Raw genomic sequence first — 19,269 nt, forward strand, 5'->3', positions numbered from 1 at the left:
GACCACTGGACCTGTAGGGTCCATTGAAGAACCCGCATGTGTAAGCGAGCATGGAGAAGAAGCGGAATAGCAGCTGCCATTGAACCCAGGGCCTTCAGGACCGAAGCCGCCGTCGGAAACGGTTGCAGGACTGCTGTGATATGACACCTCAGGCTGGACAGTCAATCTAGAGTGAGGAAGGCCCGCATTGACCTTGTGTCTAACCTTCCTCCTATGAAATCTATAAGTTGTGTGGGATGCAGTAAAGATTTTTCCATGTTTATGGTGATGCCCAGCCTCAGGGCTATAAGGAGGAAATAGTCCCTGGCTGAGCACAGTAGATGCCTTGATGAAGCTGTGAGGAGCCAGTCATCCAGATACGGGAAGACCTGTATTCCCTGGAGTCTCAGGTGGGCCGCTACCACTGCTAATACCTTGGTGAACACCCTGGGGGCAGAGGTGAGACCAAAGGGAAGGACCCTGAACTGGTAGTGGCTGGCTCCCAGCCGGAAGCGAAGGAACCTCCTGGACCGTCTGTGCATCCGAATGTGGTAGTACGCATCCTTGAGGTCGATAGAGCACATCCAATCGTTCTCCCGCAAAAGGGGGAGTATAGATTGTAGAGTGACCATCTGAACTTTTGCGGTCTAAGATCGGTCTTAAGTCCCCCATTTTCTTTGGCACCAAGAAGAACCTGGAGTAAAACCCTGATCCGGTCTGATCTCGGGGAACGCGCTAGATGGCTCTTTTTTCTAACAGCTGCTCGATTTCGACAGCTGCGGCCTCCCTTTGGTCGGGTGGTACATCGGGGAGGCTTCGGGATCTGGGGATTTTGCTCAGGGGAATGGCATAACCTCTGGATATCACACGAAGCACTCAACGGTCTGACGTGATTGACTCCCAAGATGTTAGGTGCCTCGAAAAATGCCCCCCGACTGCCTCCAGAGACGGACAGCCAGGCAACCCTTCAGGGCTGCTGCGTGGGTCTGTCAGAGAAGGGTTCTCTGGACCCAAAGTTCCTAGGAGCCCCTCTGCCTCTAGGACGGCGACCTCCCTGTCCTCCTCTGCCACGGAAGGACTGGTTATCCGGAGCAGGTTGGGATTGCTGTGACTTCCGGAACCACATCTTCTTCTGTCCCTTTTGGTTCTTCGAGAAGGACCTCTGGGGAGCTGAGAAGCGGACTCCGACGGCAGACAGCGTCTTCCTGTCCTTCTCGCTCTGGACTAACGTTTCGCGAATGGTTTTGCCAAACAGGGCAGAACCATCAAAGGGGGCATTCGCGAAGGTCACTTTGAAGGGCTCTGCAAAGTCACAGTGGCAGAGCCAGGCCTGACGCCTCATGACGAGGCCTGCTCCACTAGCTCTAGCAGCTCCCTCAGTTGCGTGAGAAAGTAGCCGCATAGAAGTATTAGAAACTGATCTGAGAGTGGCCATACGGGTGGAGTAGACGTGCTTGTCCTCCGCCAACATGGACTCTGGGGGAGATGCCGCGTACTCTTTAATCAGGTCCCGCTGCATCCTGATGACATGTGCCATGTAGTTCAGCACTCTCAAAGAGAAGGTTGCTGAACTAAAAGCTCGCTTCCCAATGCGATCCATCGAGCGGGACTCTTTGCTCGGAGGATGCATAGAGGGACTTTCCTGAGCTAATTCCCTCTTTGTGGCTGCAGCCATCATCATAGCATCTACCGGGGGGCCCTTGCTCCAATGAGTGCGGTCCGCTGGTGGGCTCAGGATTCGATCCGGATGCTTGGGGACAGGCTCAACGGTGTCCGGTTCCTTCCATGCTCTGGTGGAAATAAGGTCCACCAGAGGATCAGCAGGAGGGGACACCCAAGAGGTAGATGGGCCCGCGTCGAATGCCTCCAAGAACACAGACTCGTCTGAGGAGGCCTTGGGGGCAGACCCCCCCCCCCGATTCTAAGCATCTCCATAATGTCTCCAAAGGAGACGTCCTCCGGGGGTAACCTTGGGGAGCCCTCCCGTTCATCCAAGTCTGTGTCTTCGGTAATGGACTTAGGGGAGTCCACGTGTCTCCTTTTACACTTACGCTTCTGAGGCACTTCCTCGGGGGGAGTGTCCGAGGAGTCCTCTTCAGCAGCCAGATGTTCCAAAGGAACTACTTGGGACATCGAGGCGGGCTGTCCCTGGGACCGGCTGATGGGAGTCTGGCCCAGCTGCAAGGGAGTGCGGGGTGGAGCCGCGGCAGGGACTGGGGGTCCGGTAGTCCTCAACAGTGCCCTTTCCACTACATCGAAAGCCGAGGGAGAGCCGGCCTCTCTAAGCCCCGAGAGCCGACCCCCACTCGGATCCGACGCATGGATCGGAGCCGGAGCCGAGATCGTCGGATCTGAGAGACCGGTGCGCTCCGACCTAGATGGAGCTGAAGACACACCAGCTCCCTCGGATCCGAGGCTAGGCCCTCGGCTCCGAGAGGTCGGGTCCGAAGTACCCGAAGCACTCAAGGGATGGATCGGATCCGAGGTGCGCTGACCAATCGGATCCGAACCACCCCCGGATCCAACTCTGCCAGGCTCCGACAGCTCCGAACCTGGGAGACGGGTCGGAGAAGGAGCCAAGGGGGCGAAAAATGGGATCGAAGCCCCTCCCGGTTGGGGGGGGCTAAGAGCACTCCCATTTGCATCTGGGCCTGGATGAAACGCCTCATCATCCGGTCCATGTCTGCCTCTGACATAGAGAATGTGGATCTAGATGAGGCTACCGAAGCAGACCTAGAGAGCCGTCTCGGAGACCTCACTGAAGGGCTAGCCTCCTCCTCCTCGGGCCCAGAAGAGAACCGAGGGGAGTGGAGCCAAGGAGGAGGAGATCTAGAAGACACAGGAGAGGCCCGCTTAGACGGAGGGGCCGAGCTTGAGGTCTCGGCCCTCCGTTTGTGGTGCCTATGCTTGTGTCTCTCCTTCTGTCTCTCTTTCTCCCTAATGGTCTCCCTCTCCTCCGGCTTTTTGGTGGGAGGTTGAGTCCCTGCCGAGGTAGGGGAGACCGCAGCACTCAAAGAAGGCTGCTGGCTAGCAGGGGCAGAGGCCGAAGCCGCATCTGGAGGGAGAAGTCCCGCCAGAACAAGCTTCGACCTCCGCTCCCTTAAAGCTCGGGGGTTGAACCCTGCACATATGGTACAACCAGATGACAGGTGTTCAACCCCCAAGCATTTAACGCACCGAGTGTGGCCATCAGCTGGGGATAGCTTGTGGCCACACTCGGCACTTTTTGAGAAAATTGCCTTAGGGTTTTCTGCCATACTAATCCCTAGGCCTAACACACACAGTTGACACAAACACACCAAAACTACGCAAACCCAAGAAAAAAAACTACTAAGGTAAAGAGAGGAAAGCCTAACGCACACACTCAAACTGAGTAAAGAGTAAAATTTAAAGATTTTTTAGTCAAAACTTATCTTCACAATTTAAACTGCCAGGAGCTCAAGGAGTCCGTTGTTACATGAAATGCGGCAAACGAAATCTGAGGTCAGTCAGGGCTTGGCAGGGGATTATGGGTAGAGGGAGGAGCTAGGAGCTCAGAGCCTAAGCTTTTGAAATGCCGGCTCGGATCCAAAGTCGGATCCGATACCCACAGGTTGCAGACAAATGAAGTCTGCCTACTTCAGATTGTATAGTTATCCCCTTTGGGGAAAAAACATGTACCTGTGAATTACCACATAGGTGGCAGTACACTAAACACTGAAAGTGTGATGAGAGACTTAGGGACACAGGTGGACAGTGGTCTCACCTTCGATAACCATATCTCCACAACAGTCAGGAAATCCTTCTATGTACCACACCTCATCATTAAGGGCTTTTCATCCAGAAAAAGGAGATTATTGTCCCACTGTACTCATCCCTGGTTAGACCAATTATAGAATACAATGCCCCATTTGGTATGTACCTCTCAAGACATCTGCAACAACTGTCAAGGCCGTAGAAATACCTCACTAAAAGAATCACATGCCTAAAGCAAATGCCTTATGCTGACCGTCTAAATAAACTCCACCTATACTCTGTCACATATCATTTACTCAGAGGCAGTCTCTGCTTAACATACAAGGCCATGTCAAACCCAGAGCTGTTGGACATGCTACACTTAAAGAAATCCCAATCCCTCAGAGACACATGCTCCAGGGATCTAAACCTTGTCATCACAATGAACAAAACATGCTGGAGGGATAGGTTCCTTACCCAGAGACTCCCCAGACTCTGGAAGAGACTGCCCATACATGTCAAGCAGAGCGCCTCTTTGGCCCTCTTCAAAAGGAACCTTGATGATTGGATGGGAGATAGGAAATTCACCCTGGGGATCATGTCAGTCACCCTGCTAGACAGGGGTCCAGGGAAGTAAATACTGAGGGAAGAAAGAGCCAGGGAATGAACCTATGAATCTAAAGAATTAGGGACAAAGAAGAAAAACAATGGGTACAAAGACCCAAAAATAGGGACAGATTTTAAATATGTCTCTTATACGCTCAGAAATTCACTAGAATGGTTTTGCAATAGCATACATTTTATAGTTTGAAATTCAAATGTGTGTAAGTATTTAGTGACTACAAGCCTCTATGATTTTGCAAAAAACCCACAAACTTCACAAGAAACAGATGAAAAATATAAAACAAAATCAGGGATATTTGAGTGGTATGGAGCCAGCCACACTGTGATTATATGAAAAAACACAACAACATTAATGAAGACCAAATTAACCAGAAATAAATGGATTGGACACTCTAAATTGGCCCTAGGTGTGAGTGCGTGCATGTGTGTGCCTTCCTGTGTAAGGTTGGGCACCGAGCTGGCAACTCTACACCGTAAAAACTCCACTGCCAATCATGAGTGGACAGGTGATCCGCTGTGGCGACCCCTAACCGGGAAAAGCTGAAAGAAGAAGAAGAAATGCTAAAAAATATATTATTGAAAAGCAATTATTTGTGGGCACATTACCCTTTACAGCCTTGTGCAGTTGATTATGCTTCCCTGTAGTCCTACTTATTATATTTACATCTGATGCCGCTGTAGCAGGGAAAAGAAGACATGTCTCTTACAGCAATGTTACTATTTTGAGTGTGTATATGCAAATCAGTCTGGTGTCCTCAGGTAACAGATGTGCAGCACAGTAACCTCTACAAACACATGATTTTGCAGAAAATCAACACTAGTAAATAAACAAAACAGCTGAAATAAACGGATACAACTCCTTAAAACAGAGTCTATCCTGAACTAGCAGCAATACCCAGTTCAACTATTCACCTGGTCATCCAAATGATTACTCTTATAACCTTATTGGGTCTATATAATTTCAGCAAATGCCCACATCACCAAACACCACTGCATCGAAAATTTAATCCATCAACCCCCCCCCCCCCCCCGCTATCTATATATTCCAACTCTCAAATCACACTACTGTGGAGAAAAGGGCAAATTTCCTGATTCCACCGTTATGCAATCTCAATCAGAACAGTTTGACGGACTGTATTTTCAATGCAGTGTCATTTAGTGATGTGGCTATGTGGCTATTGAATTGACTGAAATGATACAGACTCAATCTTATTATGTACATACTGCCTTAGCACACATTGTCGCTGAACCAACATTCCTCATATAACACCATGATTCCTGCCTGATGGCATACCTGTACCAAACAATAACTTCATAATTCGGTCACTTGCTGATGCACAATGCCTTTCTCTGGCCTGATAAAAGTATATTCAGAAAGAAGCATAATGCCATATCACAGTTAAGTATCATGGGAAATTTAATGTGATATGGACCAATGCAGATTAAGTATGCATCAGTGCTAGCATAGAACCATCACACTGAGGACAGTACTACATAATAAAATTTCATAGCTGCAATTATAGCATTAACCCTATTGCCATAAAGATCAAGCTACTGCAGTCATGTGATCCTCACGGAAAATATAAAGCAGATGGTATTCCTGATGCTATGCATTCACATGTGCATTAAATCACCCATAGCTGTGACACAGGCACTGACAACAGCCCATAAAAAGGCATCCTAGCAAAATGCCAGGACATTTCATCATATAAATGGGGAGGAAAAGAACAAACAGTAGGGGTAGAAATGGGGACGAACAAGCCCTGAAACACAGAAGTACAACAGGAAGGGAATAATGGGAAGGGAAGATGGGCATTTGTTTGAGGTTACAGGTACCCATTTTTAATTTTATAAAGAAGGATAAATAGGAGAATGTTGTAAAGGTACTTGTAGGTAGGGTGGAAGTATAGGGAAGGAAAACAAACATATAATGCAGACAAAGACTGACAGGAAATAGTGACACATAAGAGGGCAACAGTGGAGAGATGTAGACTAACATAAGAGGGACAACTGGTGATGGGGAGTGACAGATGAGGATAGGGAACACAATGATGGGGGATAGGGAGGGTAAAGGAGTGCCTGCTTGATGGAGCTAGAGCAGAAGTCACCAAAATGTCAGTTACCTCCACAGCTGACATCATGGGCAGGCACTGCGTCTGGTAGTCTAATGGATATGGACAGCTATTTGTGAGACTAAATCAGTTATCCATAGAGAGATTTCAAGGTGCCATAATTGGTATCCAGCTGCCATTAAACCTCTGTCTTTGCCATCTGCCACACTTCCTGCCAGGTGACCTGAAAGGGCCACTCCATACTACTCTCAGATTAGAAGCCTTTGATTACCTCCAGAGAGATGACCACAGAGGGCACTAATGAAATCTACAGATCAGCTTCCACATGGTGACCTTTGTCATCCTTCAAAGAAACAAGCCTGTGGAATGTCAGGGACCTAGGTGTAGAGGCCTGTGCAAAGCACATATTGGCTGGCACCTCACCACAGGCTATACCACAGCTGATCCTGTAGAAAAAGAAAATCAAAAGAAAAAAGAAAAAACAAGAAACCAAAGAATGAGAGAAATAAATGAACTAAATTCTACAGATTAGCATGTATGCATTACACATAATTAAAATAGTACAACATAATTATCAACAGACTAAACATGCTCTAATGCCAGAAGACACTGTCATACCTCCTTAGACGGGCCACCCTGTTTGCCTGTATCTTCACCGGAAAAAAAAAAAGACACTGCATCATATCCTTAACAACAGATGGCAATTACAACTACAGCCAGTGGGCCTAATATACAATCTTAAACCAAGTACAGAATGCTTAAAATAAGGTGGCTACCTTTCTCTTACCACTTCTACCCCTTGTTGGAGAAGGCCTAAGTGGCACCTCTGCCATACATACTGGACACCACATGGTGTGTGTCACTGAGCAGTACAGTAGCATAATGAAAAATCTGATGAAGTTTTAACTTTGTTTAAAATGGAAGCACTCATCTTTTTATTGTTTTCTAGTGTGTCAGGTTTTAAATTCATTAAATGGTTTGGTTTTCTGTGCCTGTGCCTGGATTCTTGTGTTTAGTCTATAATGCAAAATGACACAGCATGGCCAGGCAGCTTCTCAGTGGCTCTGCACATGGACTACACATTACCTCTCAGCTCAGGAGTAAGCAGACATGAGCATCATATCACCAACTATGGCTAATAACACATCTTTTAGTTTCATTTCAGCAACAGTTCCTATCAGACCAAGCACGAATCACCCTAGCCCAAACCCACCTCTTGTCTACCCTACTAAATGCATCACCAATCCTAATTCACATCAGTAAAACAGACCTATACAAACTAAAATCATGTTACAATAAGATTGTAAAATGTGCCAATAACTCCACTTTTAGAATTCATCACTGTCTTGCCTTAAAACACCTACAATGGTTAGAACTCCCTCAGCTAATTAGGTATCACCAGCTACTGCTCACCTTCAACATACTAAAGAATCCCCACAAAATGCCAGCCCTAAACCAACTACTAAACCAATACACAGCAAACTGTCCTCTACGCTCATCAAACAAGACCCTGCTCTGTATATCCAAAGCCAACAACACTGCAGGGAAAGCCCTCTTCTCTGATACCATCGCTAAGGAATGGAATAGGCTCCCCAAAAATATATCCTCAGCAACATCTATCTCACTGTTCAAAAAAATCACTCAAGCCACACCTCTTGCAGTCATGGCTCTGTCCTTGCATTACATAAATGCTTTCCTAATCTCCTCCATTTCTTCTATTCTCCTTTCTATCACTGCTCACTATGCCTAATACTCAGTACTTCAGAAACTCCTAGAACAGGGCCTACTTTTAGCTACTTTTTACTACTATATTCCCTTCTGTGATATTACTTTGATTGCATCAGACAGTAATTGTATCTCTTGTTTTCTTTTCCTTCCCAAATAACCGACATCCAGGGTCCTCTTTGTGTAATGTAAACTTGCCTGAAAAGATCTATTGTAGGAAATACTTTTTGATTGTATATATAACACTGTATAAAATTGTTGTTGTAGAGCTTTTCTGCCCGAGCCTCCGCTGTAAATAGACCTAGTTCCAGTCAGACTTTCCCAGTAAACTAATGTAAAATAAATAAATAAACAGCCCTGCCAAATCACCTTATTACATGAATTACTGTGCTACGAAGCACATTTTTAGTGCGATAAAAAATGTATTTGCCATATATCAAATGGAAATGGCATTATGGCAAGCAACTTAGTGAATCAGAATATAGTGGATAACAGAGTACACTGTCACATAGGTAAATTGGCAGCATGCAGGACTGGTCATAACGGTCCTCAAGACTGTAATGACTACACAAGCGTAAGTGGAGGTGACCAAAAAAAAAATAGACAATAACCGAGCAGAGCAGTGGGTGGGGTAACACAAGACAAGTCAGGGGAATGACATGCTGGGGGGGGTAACACAACATCTGGCACAGGGGACAGGGCAGTTTAGGCTGCAGTTGTGTGGGGGGGCTCAACCTGACAGGGCAGAGGGGGAAGGGCTGGCAAAGTGCAGTCCTGATGAAAGAGTCACCATGACAGGACACAGGTGACAGGGTAGAACAAGTTGCAATACTGATGGATAGCGACTGAACCAGACAGGGCACAATCAACACATTAGGGCAGGCTACTGTTCTGTGGTGTAAGATTCACAAAAGTACATCATATGCACGCAGACTGCATTACATGCTACAGTGGGTATGAAGCCTCCAGTACACTGGGCAAAGACTGAGGTCTGATGTACTGCAGACAATGCTGAAATGCCTAATACTGTCACACTATGTCACAGTTTTGGTATGGTGGCAACACAGTAGCACACAGGCTGTGCTCACTGAAAGAAGACAGGGACATTACTAAGACAACTATAGACTGGCACAGTATATCCTGCATCACCTGTAATACACCAAAGTGGACACTATTATGAGTAGCCTAGTACCTTGGGCTAGGATATTGAAGACTCTATGGGTGGCAATGTGTGCACATACTAAGCACATATGTGTGATGTGGAAGTCATGAAAATTGCCTGGATAGTATACAGGCACATTGCACATAATAACCCGTGCACTGTATACTAACTGGTAGTCCATGAAGTGGAAGTCTTTCTAGTTGATATACTGAATGCCATGTGGAGCAAAAGGGACTTTGATAGCAATATGGGTGCAGTCAGTGGCTTCCCAGACCCTCACAAACTTGGTTATGTTGTAGAATGCCTGCACAGAGGCGGCTCTCTCTTCACTGTTGTCCATGGAAGCCAAATATGCTCCTCCACAAGTTTCCACATCACGTCAAGGAACTTAGGTGGGATTCATGAGGCTAACATCTGCAAAACTCCTAATATGTTCCCCACCAGATGGTGAAAGAAGAGGCATTCCACATATCCCCCTTGATTTAATGTGAGGGTACATGTGTTCTGACTCCTGTATGGTGTCTCTGTCAACATGGTAGCGACTGACAACGTCCTAGACATAGAGGTGACAATATGTTAGCCACTGATGGACTCTGCCATGATGTGAATGGAGATGGCATGCAACTTTATGAGCACAGACGTTGCAAGTGGTCACTAACACTTGCTGTCCATTTAATGCTGATGCCACTCCTAGCATTATATCAGCAATCCATGGCAGGTTTTTGTACAGTGTAAAATCCTAGTGGTTGCTACAGATGTTTGCCACAGTGGATTGTGCTGACTGACATGGCTCTGAATCAAGGTGGTATATTTACGTTCATCATCTGTATATGTAATGACTCCCATTAGCATGATGATACTCATCTGCATATTGTTTATGTAGTTATTATCTAATGACACATACTGTGCTATTTCTCCTGTGGCATGGTCGTGCTACGTCTGTCTCACCCCCTCCATGACTGTTGCCTCTCACCATGCTATTTTTGCATAAGTCACTATATTATTTGTTTCTGAATATCACACCTTTACAGATTTGGATACACTTTGTCACAGAAATAAAATGCACTACAAACTTTTGTAATTTAGAATTGCAAATCAGTTCAAAATGTTTTAATGTTTCATGAAAAAATATTTACATAAGTTAAATAAAATTATACAATATTATACTATACAGAATATCCGATACAGAAATTTTTAAGCAAACATAGCTACAGAATTATGTAACAAAGTGACTTTTTTCAAAAATCTCCACCTTTAGATATGAAGTGAAACTGAATTAATTTTAACTTTAGGTAAAATATGTTCTTACTAAAGTAAAACCAAAACCTATTTTATTAAGATTTATATTTCTGTAAGTACTCCATAAACATACTTGAAAACAATTAATACATTGTGATATCTTGTATATTGAATTTTGGAAAATAACTCCAGTTTAACATCATAAAAGTTATAACTTTTCTTAAGATGCTTTACTGTGGATTAAAAAGATTACTGGGAGGTATTCAAAAACACTTGGCACTTCTGCAAGGCACTAAATATTGTAAGCCACTGTCTTTTTTATTTTCATCTTGTGGAAGGTGTGTAGATTTTCCTCCCAAATACATGCTTCTGCAATTTAGTACAAAACACATATTATATATGCATAACTAGTCCCCTTCACTAACTGAAGAAAAAAAAGCTGCTTGTGATGCTTAGTACTTCACAGAAGTGCTAAGCATTATTGCATACACCCTATATTCTAGGCAGAATGTACAGAAAACAAATTAGATCAATAAAAGTGATAAAACAAACTTCTGTTTACCTGGAAAAAGAGGAAAGACACCAAGGCGATGTTCATTAATGTGCTTTTCAGTAAAGGACTGCCCGTGGAAATGGATTACATGAAAATCCTTTGGTCCTCCCATGTTTAACAAATGCCAGCGAACCAGTTCATCACTGAACATCATTAATCCTTGTAAATTGTAAACAATTCCATTAATTGCTGGAAAGAAAAGCAAAATCCTTTAGGATAGGAATGAAATGAGTTTGTTTTGAAAATGCACATAAGCACACACAGACAGACACAAATATGAATACAGACACACATGCACACACACACACACATTCACACACCATAAAAACACTGAGATGCAGTTCTGAAATTCCTAAGCATCACACATACGATTATATAAAAATCAGAAAGGGTGCTTCAAAATTCTGTATCTTAAGCTATTCAATTCTCTACAGTTAAATTATCCTAGATGAGTGTACACGGAGTATATTTATTTGTCAGTATAATATATGCATTCATGTCAGGCATGAGAAGCCACACAGACAATGTGCAACTACATTGAATCATATGTTTTGTACATCCAGTATGATAGCCTGAAGCCATGTAACACCTTTTGTTCCATTATTCCGGGCATGACTTTAGAAATACTCAAGATTTTCTGAGAAATGAGAAAGAGATATGCTATTTGCAATTGAGAATCCATTATTTTCTGTTAGAGTCAACTATATGTGGAGTTAACATGTGCTGGTACTCATAGTAAATAACAACGTAGCTCAAATTTCCCTGAATCAATGATCTGATTTCTACTGCATTGCTATGGATTGATTACTGGTCATACAAATTCTCTAGAGGGGAGCATCTTATTAACAAGGTATGTGCATGACTATGAATCATTTCACTATTCAAGTTTGAACCACCATGCAGTGGAGCGCGTACCAGCTAAGCTACTATGTTGTACAGGTACTAAGAGGACTTCCTATAGGTGCTGATTCCCAGTCGTAGGACACACACACAAGCCGTTTATACAAAGATACTGACTGATCCACATACACATTGTCCTACTGTTCACTATTCACACAAACACACACACACACACACACACACACACACACACACACACACACACACACACACACAAGCACACACACGCATACTCTTATTCAAACACGTCAAAACTTGTCTGCATTGGCAACCTCTGCAGGGTGTCTTGGCACTGATCCACCCAGTATTGATTACCACTACTGGAAAGCATAGGTGTGCACCACAAGAATGTGGTGGATATCTGACATCTTTGGAAGCCTGCTTTGCCACACACCTTTCTGTCTAGAAATCTATGAACTATACAATAAATGTAACCCGGCAGCATGCTTGGAAGGTAATTATGTGTACCCCTCCAACAGAGTACTGCACTGGCATGCGGCACTTGGAAACTTGCTGACTATGATTCTAGGCATCAGGGGGGATATATGAATCAAAATGGTCTCATCTGATCATGAATATGGTCTTGGACTGTGTACTACACAGTATAACACAAATTAGCAAAAGATGAATCACTACATACAGTGGATATAAAAAGTGTACACACCCCTGTTGCCATTTTTTGTGATATAAAAAAATGAGACCACAATAAATCATTTTAAAACTTTCCCCACCTTTAACATGACCTATAACCTGTACAATTCAATTGAAAAACAAATGTGTTAGGGGAAAAATATAAAAAATAAAAAACATATAATACGCTGGTTGCATAAGTGTGCACACCCTTAAACTAATACTTTTTTGTGTGCACACCTTTAAACTAATACTTTGTTGAAGCAGCTTTTGATTTAATTACAGGATTCAGTCTTCTTGGGTACACACCTGCCATCAATTAAAGAGACTCTGATTAACCCCAAATAAAGTTCAGTTGTCCTAGTAGGATTTTCCTGACATTTACTCGATTGCCTGCTACAGCAAAAGCCATGGTTTGCAGAGAGCTTACAAAGTATCAAAGGGATCTCATTGTTGAAAGGTATCAGTCAGGAGAAGGATACAAAAAAATGTCCACATTATTGGATATACCATGGAACACAGTGAAGACAATCATCACAAAATGGAGAAAATATGGGACAACAGTGACATTCCAAAGAACTGGACATCACTCCTAAATTGATGAAAAGACAAGACAAAAACTGGTCAGGGAGGCTGCTAATAGACATACAGCAACACTGAAGGAGCTGCAGTAATTTCTGGCAAGTACTTGTGTACTACATTTGACAACAATCTCCCGTATTCTCCATATGTCTAGACTATGGGGTAGGGTTGAAAGACGGGAGCCTTTTCTTACACAAAAAAACATCCAGGCCCAGCTAAAATTTGCAAAATAATACATCGTCTCCCAAAAGCATGTGGAAAAATATGTTATGGTCTGATGAGACCAAGGTTGAACTTTTTGGCCATAATTTCAAAATATACATTTGAAGCATGGTGGTGGCAGTATCATGCTTTGGGGTTGCTTTTCTTCAGCTGGAACTGGGGCTTTTAGTCAAGGTGGAGGGAATTATGAACAGTTCCAAATACCAGTCACTTTTGGCCCAAAACCTTCAGGCATCTGCTAGAAAGCTGAAAATGAAGAGGAATTTCACCTTTCAACATGACAATGACCTCAAGCATAAAATCAACAATAGAATGGCTTCACCAGAAAAAAAATTAAAGTTTTGGAATGGCCCAGCCAGAGCCCAAACCTAAATCCAATAGAAAATCTGTGGGGTAACCTGAAGAGGGCTGTGCACAAGAGATGCCCTTGCAATCTGTCAGATTTGGAGTGCTTTTTCAAGGAAGACTAGGCAAATATTGCCATGTCAAGATGTGCCATGCTGATAGAATCCTACCGAAGAAGAATGAATGCTGTAATTAAATCAAAAGGTGCTTCAACAAGGTATTAGTTTACGGGTGTGCACACACAACAAAGTATTAGTTTAAGGGTGTGCACACTTTGCAACCAGCATATTGTATGTTTTTTTTATTTTTTATATTTTTTCCCCTAACAGATTTGTTTGTTTTTCAATTGAATTGTACAGGTTATAGGTCATATTAATGATGAGAAAAGTTTTGAAATTATTTACTGTGGTCTCATTTTTTTATTTCACAAAACCTGCATTTTAACAGGGTGTGTATACTTTTTATATCCACTGTACATGTGCTGGAGGATTGTGACTCCAGAAGCATGATTTGAGGATTAAAAATTGAAGAATATAATTAATTTAATTTTATGAGGGAAAATAAGATTGCTTACCTTATGTGTGAGTATGTACATGTTTGTGATAACGTGCATGTGTATGTGTGCTTGTATGTGTAAGGGGAAGCCTTTGATGTTCTTGGGTCCTAGATGCTGTTTGTCTTTTCTGATCAGTTACATGTGAAAGCAGGAGCATCTGAAAATCTCAGCTTTTGAATCACTTGTGATAGCTCTACAAAATCAAATATTACTTACTCAAAGCTATAGTTACCATGGAGTTAGTATAGTTTGCGTGAGGGCTTACAGAGGCACAGTCTTCTGGGTAATGACAGTGGAATATAGTTTCATTAGGTTTTGTGCCTCCATATCTGTAAAGCCAAGGGATGTAATATGACAATCTTTCATTTCAGAGTTGTTTCTTTTTATGTATTGTTATTACCTCCATACCATCAGGCTTTCCCAGACACTGCACTGTTCCATGCAGGTTATTATTATCATCCATGCAGCCATGAGGGTGCTTCATGTTCATAATAGCATTCCAGTAACAAAAGCAGTTTTTTTTTTTTTTGGCATATCCCTATTCACTGGTGGTGATGTAAGCACCTCCATCACAGCAAGCACCACCATCTATGGCCCTCCATCCATGCATGCATGCTAACCCATACATGGAAATAGGGCATATCTTCACTAGCTTGGGCATCCATTCCCACATTTTCCCATCAATAGCTACCCACATCTTGATGGGCTTACACTCTCCAGCTGAAGCCCTGTCATTAGAAAAGTGCCGTGAGCCAGATAAGAACCACCTTCCTTCTTTCATTATATTTTTTTCTCCAGACTGGCAGAACCCACCATCTCTCCTCTCCTGGGTGGACATGATCATCTTCCTGGCCTGTGCTGTCAAGCTCCAGAGCAGCTAGTCAAACTCAGGTCACCTGGGCTATAATCAGGACTTTATCTATCAATGCCACCAGCACAGGTCAGAGTTGTATTCTTGGGCGAGTTTGTATCAGGCCATTGCATTTTACTCCATACTGATATCATCTTGAAACAACAAATCAGACATGTGCCAGCACAACTCGTATTGGAGCAGATGATGTCAGTGATAATTTAATCCTGGACCCTGCATATTCTATTTGCCTAAGAACTTTTCATTTTGTTGGACTTTATCATTAATTTTTATTGTTGTAAAACATATTGCATTTGTGGAACAAGAACAAGTGCAATGTAAGTAAGTTTCATTCCTTCATTCTGTGATTACCTGTTTAAACCAGTTCAGGTATACCTCTCACTTGCTATGACCTAAGCATAACAATATGATTTTAGCCATCAGATTTACCTTTGCTCCTCCTTAATTTATGATGTTTCTTATAAACTCAGACCTGTTTATGAGACCATACTTTATTGAATACATACACCAAGCCTGTACAAAGAATGACAACTACTTACTATATAGTGTCTAACATGCAAGGGTCTAGTGTGAAAAATAAGAAAGTGCCCCTCTTTCTGACCATCCACTATGACTTTTAAAGGCCACTGCTATGACTTTTAATACTTCGAAGTTCAGAGGTATGTCAAAGTTGTGGGGGAAAGCCATAGCCTATCCTGTCATTCATTGAGCACAAGGCACAGAAACCAGTCCTAGAAAGGGCACCAGCCTATCACAGGATTCACACCCATACACATAAACAATAAACACACAGAGACACACACACACACACACACACACACACACACACACACACACACACACACACACACACACACACACACACCTCATCACAAATCTACCTGCAGTACATCTGGGAATGTATGAGGAAAATGAAGCACTCGCGAAAACAATGTGAACACAGAATGTCTGTGCAGAGTCTGTACAGATGGCACCTCAGTCAAGAACCAAATGCAGCGAGGTAGCTGCAGTAACATTTGTGCAACTATACCACAATTTCTTGATTCCTTTGCAAACAAAAATATCTAAAAAGTCAGTTTCAATAATTCATTTAAACATTCCTCTTCTCACTGCTAGGTGAAAGTAATCAACTAACATTTAATTAATATCCCTGTAGGTAATGTATGTTAATGTCATTCACATATTTTGTTTAAATATGGGATTTCTTGGGAATTTCATGCTCAGTTACAGAAATGTTACAAGGCTTATGCACAAAATATTAATTCTATAGATAACTACACACTGAGCAATTTCTGTGCATGATATAAACTTCTACTGTTTTTGTGTTAAAGATGTTATTAGTTTGCTTTTTAATGCGAGAAATTACTTGATCTGATCCAGTAATGAAAAAGTTCAAAAATAGATATACAGGAAACATGACTCATTTTATGAATGAATGTGCATGTTGAAGGTACATTTGTTTAAGGAACTTACCATAATTATACAAACACAAGAATAACCACTGTTTCCATAAGCATCACCACAAGAACCTCTGCCACAGGTGAAGGGACAATGTCAAGCCCTACTTACAGCTTTGTACCCTGTCCCTCCAGCTGGGCTGACTTTACCTTCCCAGAGATGCTGGCATGCTTTTGGTAAAATGTTGTCATCGACCCATTTTATCTTTTGTCTTTCTTGCACAAAGAAACCTAGGCTTAAGGATTTCCTAGGCTAACCCTGGGCAGACTCCCAAGGCTGCAGGGAACACCCATATGACCTATTAAGACCAGGGAAATGTTACAGCCCATCTAATCATGGCAGATGTTAGAGAATGGGGTGTAAGGTGGCCTGGTACCTAAACCCAATCCTTTGATGCTCAGGACAAGTAAGATAGGACAGCTGCTACAGTTTAAACCTTACCTGCACACAGTGCTACACCACTCATGTTTTAGTTTTAAAAAAAAATCTTCTTTTTAAACTGTAGCAAATCGCTTGCTACAAATATAGCACAACAAAAGTTATGTACTCACCATAACAATGCATCTGTATTGACCTCAGGCTGAGTTTGCCCTCTATTCAGTCTACACCTCTGTCTACAGCACAAAGGTATACACTATAATCACCAATAACATCCCAGTCAGACTGCATGGAAGAAGGAAAAAGGAGGAAGAAAATACTGGAACTCATCAACAGTCACACAATATGACATGTCAGGGCATACTAGGGGACCAGGGAATAAAAGATTTTCATGAAGGAAGGTGATTGGAGGTCAGGTGGTTGAGGAAAGACAAAAACAGACTACACAGATACAATGTTATGGTAAGTACAAAACCTTTGTATCTGATGTTGTCTTTTTTGTCCATTCCTCAACTGACAGGGCAGATTCTCCAGCTACAGAAAATCCCAGAGTGGTCCTCAAGGAAGGATATTCTGGAGTACATTGGAGCCAAATGATATAATATAAGCTGTCTATGAACATCCAAAATATGCATGTATTCACCTTTGCTGGAAAATTTTGGAAAGAAAACAGGAAGGTTGATGGACTGATTTATAGCTATTTCTGAAGCCACCTTAGGTAGAAAGGAAGGGTTAACATGGGGAGACACCCTATCCTTGAGAAAGATCAGGTATGGTGGCTTACAAGATAGAGCCTGGAATTATGATAGCAGTCTGGCTGATGTGATTGTGACCAGAAAAACAGTTTTCCAAGACAAAAACATCAAGTCCACCTTAGCAGCTGCTTCAAAGAGGGACTAAGTCAGGGCTTGAAGGAGTATGGTTAAATCTCATGGAGGAGTAGGATCCTTAATAAGGAGTCAGAGTAAAAAGTACCTTTAAAGAAGGCTTTGCATAATCTAGATGATGCCAGAGAGGAATGGTTATCTCCATCATGAAAATTTGAGATTCCCAAGGGGGTGCACTTGTTAAGGCCACAGGAATGGGAACCATACTTGTTGAGGCAGGAAAGGAGCAATGCAGATTCCTTTGCACTTCTAGTAAGATGCTTTCTGCAAGAATTTGGGAATGAGAGGAGTAGGAGGCTCTCAAATTCCCAGATTTTAGCAGAATGTTCAGATTTTTGCCTCATATTTTTGGTCTGTTCCTTATAAAATTTGTGGCTTTCTGGCAAATTAGTGAGAACTAAAGTCCTTAAATAATGACAGACATTTGAATTTTAGATTTCATATCCTTCACAAAATGCATGCTAATGCAAATCATGTTATTTTATAGGTTCATAGGTAGGTACTAGGCTATCAGCCCAAGGGCCTAAGTAAGCCTAGCCAACAAGGTTCCCTGGCTTATGCCATCCAAGAAAGTTAATTTCCTGTGCCCCTGTTGAGCAGAGTGATCACCGGGGTGTATTTCCTATATCTCATGCACTCATCACGATTTTTCTTGAAGAGTGCTAATGAAGAACTTTGCTTGACATAGATGGGTAGCCTGTTCCAGAGTATAGGAAGTCTCTGGGACAGAATCTATCCCTCCAGCATGTCCTGTTTATTGTGGTGACAAGGTTTAGGTTCCTACAGTGTGTAGCTCAGAGGGATTGGAATTTCTTAAGGTGTAGCATGTCCAAAAGCTCTGGGTTTAACATAGCTTTATATGTTAGGCAGAGATCTCCTCGGAGTAGGCGATATGCTACAGAGTAAAGCTGGAGTTGTTTAAGACAGTCAGTGTAGGGCATCTGTTTGAGGCCAGAAATCCTCATTGTGAGGTACTTCTGTGACCTTTCCAGCTGCTGCAGATGTCTTGTGAGGTACATTCCAAAAGGGGCATTGTACTCTATAATTGGTCTAATGAATGCCCAGTAGAGGGAAACAATGACCTCTTTTTTTCCTGGCTGAGAACCCTTTTGTGATAAGGTGTGCCACATAGAAGGATTTCCTGACTATTGTGATGATATGATTATCAAAGGAGAGACTACTGTCCACCTGGGTCCCAAGGTTTCTTATCACACATTCAGCATTAAGTAGACTGCCGTTTATGTGGTATTTATGAGTACAGAGTTTTTACCAAAGGGGATGACAATGCACTTTTTGGCATTGAGCTTGAGGCCATGCCTCTGACACCAGGCATCTGTATTTAGCAACCTTTTAAGTTTATAAGAGCAATAAT

At 42.7% G+C, this 19,269-nt stretch overlaps 1 protein-coding gene across 3 annotated transcripts in view; it reads right to left on the reverse strand.

Annotated features, from left to right (window-relative positions):
* The window catches only part of F5 (coagulation factor V), a 1,256,984-nt gene that overhangs the window by 351,032 nt on the left and 886,683 nt on the right, over nt 1-19,269 (reverse strand). For all 3 annotated transcript variants that reach the window (XM_044072364.1, XM_044072363.1, XM_044072362.1), the window contains one exon: nt 11,078-11,257. In XM_044072364.1, the coding sequence (XP_043928299.1) occupies nt 11,078-11,257 (180 nt within the window). The remainder of the gene's footprint in view (nt 1-11,077; nt 11,258-19,269) is intronic.

This window comes from Protopterus annectens, chromosome 5.part0, assembly GCF_019279795.1.
Source record: "Protopterus annectens isolate FY-2018-M chromosome 5.part0, PAN1.0, whole genome shotgun sequence".
NCBI classification, from domain to species: Eukaryota; Metazoa; Chordata; order Ceratodontiformes; family Protopteridae; genus Protopterus; species Protopterus annectens.